Here is a 9,842-nt window from a genome sequence, read left to right on the forward strand (position 1 = left end):
CAACTGGCCAGTACATATGTATTTGACGATGACCGAGAGTCGTCGCGCGTCCTTGCGTTCGATTGGGCCCAAATTCTGATGATACTTGTGTGTCTTTATAAGAGATTTTTTTTTTTTTTTTTTTTTTAACATTATTTATTATTTTTAACTTTATTTTTTTTTTTTTTTTTTTTTTTTTTTTTTAATTTATTGTACGATGCCGGTGATAGCAACTTTTATGCCGAAATAATATATTATTAATTGGTACCTGTGTCACTTTTAAAAATCTACCTAGGTCTATGTAAATAACGTAGCAAACAGAAAAAAAATTGTTATTCATAGTATTTTTTTAAGTTTTTTTTTTTTTTTTTTTTTTTTTTTTTTTTTGAAGAGAAATTAATTTTCCATTATTATTAACAGCATATATTTGCGGAGTTTACCCTAACGTTTCAGCATTAAATAAAGTCAACGTATCGTAATCGCCCGTGTGATTCGTTATTCGAAGTTATCTACCAGCTTGTGAGAGTAATAAGAGTTAATTTTCTTAGTTAACATCAATAAAGTAGTACTATTACAAATGTATTTTGTGAGCATATATGTTTTCTAATAACTTTTACTGTAGAACGTGAAAACCTCTATATTTTAAAAGCCAAACGAATAATCAATATAAGTGTGTCTGACAAGTAACGAAGAATAGAAAGAAATTATTATACACCAGAAAAAGAATGGGATGTCAATTAAAGTCTGTTTGAATCTGGCAACTGTGCATATTTAGCCGAACTTTAAGGCCGTCGACGTGCCGTCGATCTACGTCGATCCAAAACAGAAAGTTGAAAATTTCCAATTATATTCTGATTATGATATTGTCGCGCCATCTAGTATTTTATTTGTGCAATTTTAGCTCTTTCATTTCGAGTATTTTTCTGTTGCGTAGCTAAATATTCTGTGCTCAAATGGATTATTTATTTGACACTGGTGAACCATATTTTATAGAAATTTTGAATACAAAAAATAAATAAAATAAACATTTAAGGACTACAAACTAAGAAAATGTAATAAAACAACCAGAGAGAAGTAGCGGCAACAATGCTTTACTACAAACGTCTGACGCGTACTACAAGTTAATAGATGAATGAACAGGCGACCTCGCCTCTAATCGGTGTTGCCATATTGTAAAGGATTTATCCTTTTTACATAGTATTCGACTTATAATTAAGTAGTATAAGGACTATTTAATACATCTATGGAATATTAAAACGTACTTTATTAAAATGCAGTATTAATATCTCAATATATGTGTAAAATAAGTAAAAAAATATTGATAATATTAAAGACGTGACAACATAGGCTGGACGAGGAAGGTTTGGTCGGCTGCGGTCGAGTGTACCCAGAAGTAAACATGTGTACAAAAATGATTCTTTGACCGCGTTCAGATGTAAATAGTGTAGTCTATATTTTATTTTAGTGCCCTCTTGCACCGTTTGTATAAACTTTGTTTAAAGGCTAAACAGTGATTAACTATATAATATTTTAATATAGTTAATCGCTGTTTAGCCTTTAAACAAAGTTTATACAAACGGTGCAAGTGGGCATTAGTCTATGGATCGAACTGTCCTTTAGAATATATACAGTCCTGGGTTAAAACCAACAAGAGACGACGCGTGATGGATTTATATTTAAACTAGGGTTGCCAACTTTCAAAATAAAAAATAGAGGACGAGAACGTAAAAAAGCGGCACAGACAAAACATTTTTTGAAACCTCGCCCAACCCAAATATCTAAACTATTCCAAAAAGTGCCGTAACAGTATGCGATTGATGGTCTTTCTTACATTCTTAAAATTATTTATTCTCAAAATTTGTTAAAACAAAACAACATTTTCAACAAAACTTTTATTTAAACTAAGTAAACATAAAATCGTTAAACATATTGGTAAAGATGTGGATCCGGTGGCTGACCTTGAAACTCATATTTGCTGCATTTGATCATCAATACTACGCAAGCGCACATCGTCGATGTCACCAAATTGCAGTTTATTTTGAAATTATTTGCAGTTGAAAACAAATGTTTCTTTGAGTGTTAACCAGTAATAACACAAATTCTATAATTTCAAAATTTTTATTAGAATTATTTTGTATCATCAATATGACACATTTATTACATCCAAATTGTTTAATTTCTAGTTATTTACAGGCAACAATAATTTTGATTATATCAATTAATTATTATAGTATATTGAAGTACCGTATGATCGAAAAAAACGGCATTTAGTTGGCTTGGAAATGACGATCGATGACGTTCCTCATATAATTTTACATATAAAATGAGAGCGATGTTCATTTCATAGCCATTGCTGACGCCGTTTTTCTTCGATCTTACGCTACTACCGCATTACTGAGCCTTACAGCATAATACAAGTCAATAAGATAGAGATAACCGAGGAGGTAACTTTACCTAGTTTGATTATAGTGTTTGTGTCATAATTTCTTAAAAATATCAAGTTATAGTGGATTAATAGCAATTGTAGGCATATACCGTATGATCGAGAAAAAACGGCGTCCAGTTGGCTTGAAAATGAACATCAGTGACATTTCACATTTAATTTTACATATAAAACGACAGCGATCTTCATTTCATAGCCATCGCTGACGCCGATCTTGATCGATCATACGGTATCTTATCGATGAATGCCGATAATATTCAAATAAGCTTTATGTTTTATATTTTTCTCTTTTGAAGGGATATCGTTTGTGTCGTGAATACATTACAATATTTAATATCCTGTACTTTGATATTCTTTTCTTACTTTACTGCAATTGCTTTCCTGTAATGCTAAAATCTTAATAATATGGTGAAGGTACATTTCTGATCTTATTAGATTTATACACAGACAAACTTAAGACTTAAGTTAGTTTGTGATTTATATTGCTTTTTTTATCTCTTAATACCTTTATCTCTTAATACCTACTACATACTATATCTACATATATAAAATGCTAATATTTATCTGTGTCGTCTCTACTGAAGTAACGACTTGCTCTAGAAAGTTGCTTTTTTACTAAAAGATAGCTAATTGGCTCTTCTAAAAACTGTCATCACCGGATTTTTTGTTATTCATTTAATTAAGAAAAAAAAAAGTATTTTTTTTTCTTGATGTCGTGGCGGATGCGCCTAAATTTTAATAAGACATCACTCCTGCCGCCGAGCTGATGCGAACGCGGACGGTTCGACGGTTGCGACGCGAGATCAAGGTTACTATTTAAAAGTTTACCTGGACGGTTGATATTACACATTATTTTCATTCTTTGATTCTTATTTGATTCGTTGTGTTAGGCAGTCGATATCGGTGCATGGTCGCTAGAATTTAGACATTTTTGCGTTGCTAGGATAAGGATATTAGATTTATCTGTTTAGTTATATCATTTAGTATTTAGTAATCAGTAGAATATTTTATGGTTTGAATTTATTAGTTTGTAAGAATTGTTTTTTCATTTTTGTGTAGCTAATTAAATACCTACCTACTTTACTTTAATTTTTTTTCATATCAATATGACATTCAAGATAAATAATGTACCCTACTCTGTTGTGCGTATTCCTGGAGATGGAAATTGTTTGTTTTCCTCATTATCGTATTTAATTTATGGTACGATAAATAGGGGCATGGAAGGCCGTAATGATATAGTTGAACATGTAGTAAGAAACTGGAACCGATTTCAGGTTTTAACCAGTACAGGGAGAGGGGATAATTATACAACTCCTGAATCTTATTTCCTTGATATGCAGAAAAGGGAGACGTATGGTACCATATGCGAACTTCAGGCAGCTGGAGAAATTTATTTATATCAATTTGAAGTGTGGAGAAACAACGCTGTATATTGCGCGTTTGGTACTGAAAACCATCCTATCAAACGACTTCGTTTTTCTGGCGAGCTTTGTGGCGGTCACTTTGATGTCTTAGAACCAATTTTAGTTGCACCCCAAATTTCTGAAAATACACTACCAGGAGATGCTAAAAATAACTTTAATAAAAGAAAATCAAGGAAAGCCATATTAATGGGTAAGAAAGAAAGAGCGAAAATAAGGCTAAGTCAAGAAACATTTGAGGATATAGGAGTAGGAGATTAAAATCGGACACAGAACGAAAAAAAATGAAGATATCTCAGGAAAACGAAGAAGAGAAAAGAAAAAGGTTATTAGAAATGAAAAAATGGATGGAAACTCTAAGATCTAAAAGAAATAATACGTGTCAAATAATTAAAATAGGAAAACAAAATATAATAACAAATGATGTTGAGAAGAGATTTAATGAACACTACTGTGGACCTATGAATTTAATATGTACCTTCTGTAGCGCCAAGCACTTTTCTGGGGAATTACCTCAGGATAAAATGTGTTCAGATTGTTGTCAAAAAGGCAAAGTAGACCTTACTTGCCAAAGCTCGAACCCATATCCCGGCATACTATATGAATTATTAACTGGAAAACATTCAGAATCTAAAAATTTCATGTCAAATATTCGCTCTTTTAATAGTGCATTTTCATTTGCATCGATGGGGGCTCAAGTTAAGACTCCACCAGGATCCGGTCCATATTGCTTTCGTATCCATGGACAGGTTTATCATAGATCGACTACACTCCATCCTGCACCTGGTGAACCCGAAAGTACGCCCAGTTTTATATTCTTGACCCTGATGAAGCAACGAATCAGCGGATGAATATTGTAGGTAACACTAATTGCAATACTTCCATAATGCATATTCTAGGACAATTTTTAAGTAAACATAATCCATTGGCCAAGGCGTGTACGAGGTAGAAATGGAGGCAGAAAATGAGGTAAGGTGTAAAGGTATCGCACCCTATTCGATAAGTATGACCGTTCGATGGACAAGAATAGGTATAATGTTCCCCGTGCTAATGAAGTCGCAGTTATATTTCAAAATATTGATGGAGAACCACCTTTTGAGCGGGACCTTCTTATACATTTACGGCCCGAGTCAAATAATCCTAAGACAATCAGAAATCGTATAAGTGTCTTACATCCCAGTTTGGAACCATTGACATATCCCCTTCTTTTTCCGTTTGGGGAGTCAGGATGGCATCCCAATATAGGTCTTTGTGTTAAAGATACCACCAATAGTAAACGACAACGAGTTTCACAAATGGCCTATTATAGCTATCGTATTGCAGTTCGTAACTACTTCAATCAGTTTTTAAGTACACAGCAGTATTTAGTAGATTCATGTGTAAAGATGGAAGCAAATAGATTAAAGTGGATAAAAGATCACCAAAATGAACTTCGAGCAGAGTCTTATCAAGGACTAATGGACTTTTTTCATTCTAAAGCTGCACAAGAAAATTTGTCTGTCGGAAAGCTGGTAATTTTGCCATCAACGTTTATAGGTAGTGCTAGAAATATGCAGCAAAATTATCAAGATGCTATGGCAATAGTGCGCAGATTTGGCAAGCCAGATCTTTTTATAACCATGACCTGTAATCCAAAATGGAGAGAAATAACCGAAAATATGGAACCTTACCAAACTGATCGACCTGATTTAGTAGCTCGAGTTAAACGAGCTTTTATCTGACATTTGTAAAAAACACATTTTTGGTTGTGAGTAAGGTAATTGCAAAAATTCATGTCATAGAGTTTCAAAAAAAAAGGGTTTGCCACACTGTCACATGTTAATTATTTTAGCTGATGTTGACAAAATCCGTGATCGAGATGATATTGATACCATTGTTTCAGCTGAGATTCCTGATCCTACAGAGTCGCCGCAACTACACAAAATTGTGTTGCGTCATATGGTCCATGGTCTCTGCGGAACAGTTAATCCCAGTTCTCCCTGCATGGTAGACGGAAAATGTTCAAAAGAATATCCAAAACCAGTCCAAGTAGTAACGGTTTCGAACTCAGATAGTTATCCAAAATATCGCCGTAGAAACACCTCAGCTATTTATAAAACAGCTGGTGGATTAGAAGTGTCAAATCAGTGGATAGTACCATACAACCCTTATTTAAGCTTAAAATATAATTGTCATATTAATGTTGAAGTATGTGCCTCTGTAAAAAGTGTTAAGTATCTATTCAAATATGTTTATAAAGGTCATGATGATGCCAATGTTGAAATAAAAGAACTTAGCCATGATGAAGTAAGTACATATGTTGATACCAGATATGTAAGTGCACCTGAGGCGGCATGGCGAATTTTGGCAAAACCGATGCATCATCAATCACATAATATTATACGTTTAGCAGTCCATTTACCAAACCAACAGACTTTATATTTTCGACCGGATACAGCTCAAGATGCGGTTAATAATATATCGATGACCACTTCCATACTCACTGCATGGTATTTACTTAATGAAAGTAGTCCAAATGCTCGAAGGTTTTATTACCAGGAAATACCAGAAAAGTACAGCTGGTTCCAATAAAATTGAATACGATTTAAAACATATTTTTATTATTTCGGGCAGTATATTCTATGATACCAGTCCCCCATTTCTCTACTCATGTCATGCTGACGTTCTGAACAATTTATCTGCCACTTTGTCAAAAGCAAAGTTGTTTTATACAATGTCACAATAACCTTAAAATGTCAAAATACTTGACACATAAATATACACTGCCCAAATGTTCGAAAGTGTAAAGAGTCGTATTCATTTTTTTTTGAACCAGCTGTACGTGTATAACAAAAAAACTGGTTGGCAAGAGCGAAAACGAGGTGGAGACAATGTAATAGGTCGCATGTATACTGTCAGTGTGATTGAGGGTGAAAGATATTACCTCAGATTGTTATTGATCTACTCGCAAGGTGCGACCGGATTCGATCATTTGAATACTGGAAACGGAGTTATGTGGCCCAGTTTTAAGGAAGCAGCTAAAGCAATGGGTCTTTTAAGTGACGATTCTGCCTGGCAGTCAACTCTGGAAGAGGCTATTGCTATAGGAATACCTCATACTCTTCGACAGCTTTTTGCCTACATTTGTATATTTGGATGTCCGGCGGAGCCACATAAACTTTGGATTCATTTTTTGGATTGCTTTATTGAAGATTTAGTTCACAAACATAGAAATCACACTCCTGATTGTAAAACATGTGAATATTTGGCACTTCATCAGGTTCAGGACATACTTCAATTACATGGTAAAAAATGCAGCGATTTCGGTTTAAAAATGCCTCCTAACAGTATAAACATCAACATCAAATATGAGAACCAATACTACTGATGCGCTTCAGATAAAAAACGCAAAGTTAATACTTTGGGATGAGTCAACGATGGCACCTAGCTATGCACTTAATGCTATTGATAGGTTACTTAAGTCAATTATGCAAAATAATTATCCATTCGGTGGCAAAGTTTTGTTATTAGGTGGCGATTTTCGTCAATGTCTGCCAGTTGTGCCCCATGCAGATAGAGCAACAATTGTCCAAACATCATTGAAATATTGTCACCTATGGTCGGAATTCAAAATTTTACAGTTGAGTATAAACGTACGATCTGCAGACAGTTCCTACAGCTCTTGGATATTGAAAATGGGAAGTGGTCAATTAACTAATGATAACGGTCTCGGTCAAGATATAATTGAAATCCCAGATACAATGATAGCCAAAAAATCTATCGAAGAAGAAATATTTGGGCAAAGATTACAGCCATGTGATGTTGAAACATACTCTAAATCAGCCATTCTTTGTCCAAGAAATGACGATGTAACATAAATTAATGAGGAAGTTTTAAATATTCTAGAAGGAGACAAAATAACTTTTCTAAGTATCGATTCAGTGGAATGCAATGATATCTCAGAAAATGAAAATTATCCAGTTGAATGCTTAAATAGCCTAACACCTTTGGGAATACCACCACATAAATTAAATCTCAAAGTGGGTTCAATTATTATGCTTCTAAAAAATTTGAATACTCGAAGTGGATTATGTAACGGCACCCGATTAGAAGTTACTAAGCTGTCACAAAATCTAATATATGCAAAGATCTTAACAGGTATCTCAACTGGAAACCCTGCATTTATACCAAGAATAGACTTCCAGATCTGCCATTTGTTTTACGAAGACGACAATTTCCTGTTAGATTGGCTTTTTCCATTACAATAAATAAATCTCAAGGACAGACTTTAAATAAGGTGGGCGTATACTTACCTAAGCCTGTATTTAGTCACGGACAGATGTATGTAGCATTTTCAAGGGTAAGGTCCCATAGCGATATAAAAGAAAAATTTTAGAAAACTAGGAAAAACAAGGTAGGCTTCTAAAGGGATCGGCAAAAGTATTTGCAAGCAACATTGTTTACAAAGAAGTTTTGTGATTTCCTTAAAGATGTTTTTTATGGTATATGAAATAGTTTTATATACAGAGTGTTTCTAAATGAAATATACATACAAAACGAGGTAACTCTTCCCAATTTTGTTCACAGTTATAGGAATGTTACATGTGTTTATAGTCGTCGATAGTAGTAAGCGGCTTATGTAGCCACAATTAGCATAAAATTACCATTATACCTTTAAAAGAATTTTTTTGTCATAAAAGGAGCCAAAGAATTCCCCTTCCCATATAAACATGACACTTAGGAACACCATATACATTACCTGGCTGCCTGGCAGAGACAGGCTTATGAACTAGTACTGTACATAAAGTATGGAATAAATTCATTTTCTCCAACTGGGATTTTAGTAAGAAAAATGCTCGAACACGTCGATCTATTTTTTAAAAGGGTCACACTTTACGCATATTACAACTTGCCTCGAGCTTCATCCCCCGAGCGGGGGTGAGTGGCACCCCTAGTTTTTGTAATGGATGGGAGGTCGAGTGATATTTTATTATAAAAGGTCTCTCTCTCCAAATTATAGCCCTAGAATTTGAAGTTGCTAGTGTCATCTTTGTTAACATGACAGCTTGTCAAAATTCCTAATTTTATTAGTTTTGTCAAGCTGCCATATTAACAGAAATTACGGTAGCAACTTCAAACTTTATTTATGATATTAGTAGGCATTTTACCATATTACCTTGCCTCTAGCTTCACCCACCGAGTGGGGGTGAGTGGAACCCCTAATTTTTGTAACGGGAAGGGAGTCAAGTGATATCTTATTTTAAAGGTTTCTCGCTAGAAATTATAACCCTAGAGTTTGAAGTTGCTACCATAATTTCTGTTAATATGGTATCTTGACAAACTAAGAAAATTAGGAATTTTGACAAGCTGTCATGTTAACAAAAATGACATTAGCAACTTCAAACTCTAGGAACATAGTCTGGAGCGAAATGCCTTTAAAATAAGGTATCACTCGATCCCCCTTCCCATTAAATTCTGGGGGTGAAGCTGGAGGCAAGGTAATATACCTAAAATGTGCCTCTTTTATAAAATAGATCGACGTGTTCGAGCATTTTTTTTAATAAAATTCCAGTTCAAGAAAATGAATTTATTCCATACTTCGATGTTGATGTACACACTGTATATTATGCTTTGTTGCGTGGAGAATGAATGTTATGATATCTTAATACTTACCTTCCATTAGGAAAAATATTGTTTATAAATCATACATACCTATATGTCAAGAAAACATAAATTAGGTGTAAGAATAGAAAGATCTTAAGGTAGCAGAAAAAATAATTCAATATATGTAGGTATAAGCAGAATTAAACAAGGTCTATATATTAAACAAGGTCTATATCTATTGATTCTACAGTTATAATTACGGATGCTAAAAGGTCTTTTTAATGCCTACATAGTTTTAATGGAATGTTATAAAACCTATTATGGACATAATATGGAGCTACAGCATTTAAAAATTCCAAAAAAAGAAGAAATTTGGAACCCCTTTTAATTTACCGAATTTTTAATAAAGCACTTTT

The 9,842-nt window shown here is 33.8% G+C and overlaps 1 protein-coding gene across 1 annotated transcript; it reads left to right on the top strand.

The window, feature by feature from the left end:
- Window positions 1-5,658: 5,658 nt before the first annotated feature.
- LOC115885012 lies at window positions 5,659-6,414 on the top strand. The gene has a single exon (XM_030903753.1). It carries the CDS (start codon window positions 5,659-5,661, stop codon window positions 6,412-6,414), a length of 756 nt encoding a protein of 251 aa, XP_030759613.1.
- The last annotated feature ends 3,428 nt before the right edge of the window (window positions 6,415-9,842 follow it).

The sequence above is a fragment of the Sitophilus oryzae genome, unplaced genomic scaffold, assembly GCF_002938485.1.
Source record: "Sitophilus oryzae breed Bouriz unplaced genomic scaffold, Soryzae_2.0 scaffold_359_pilon_pilon, whole genome shotgun sequence".
NCBI classification, from domain to species: Eukaryota; Metazoa; Arthropoda; class Insecta; order Coleoptera; family Curculionidae; genus Sitophilus; species Sitophilus oryzae.

Excerpts from the sequence above, each read along its gene's own strand:
- LOC115885012 (XM_030903753.1), top strand. The coding sequence starts at position 5,659 with ATGTTAATTATTTTAGCTGATGTTGACAAAATCCGTGATCGAGATGAT.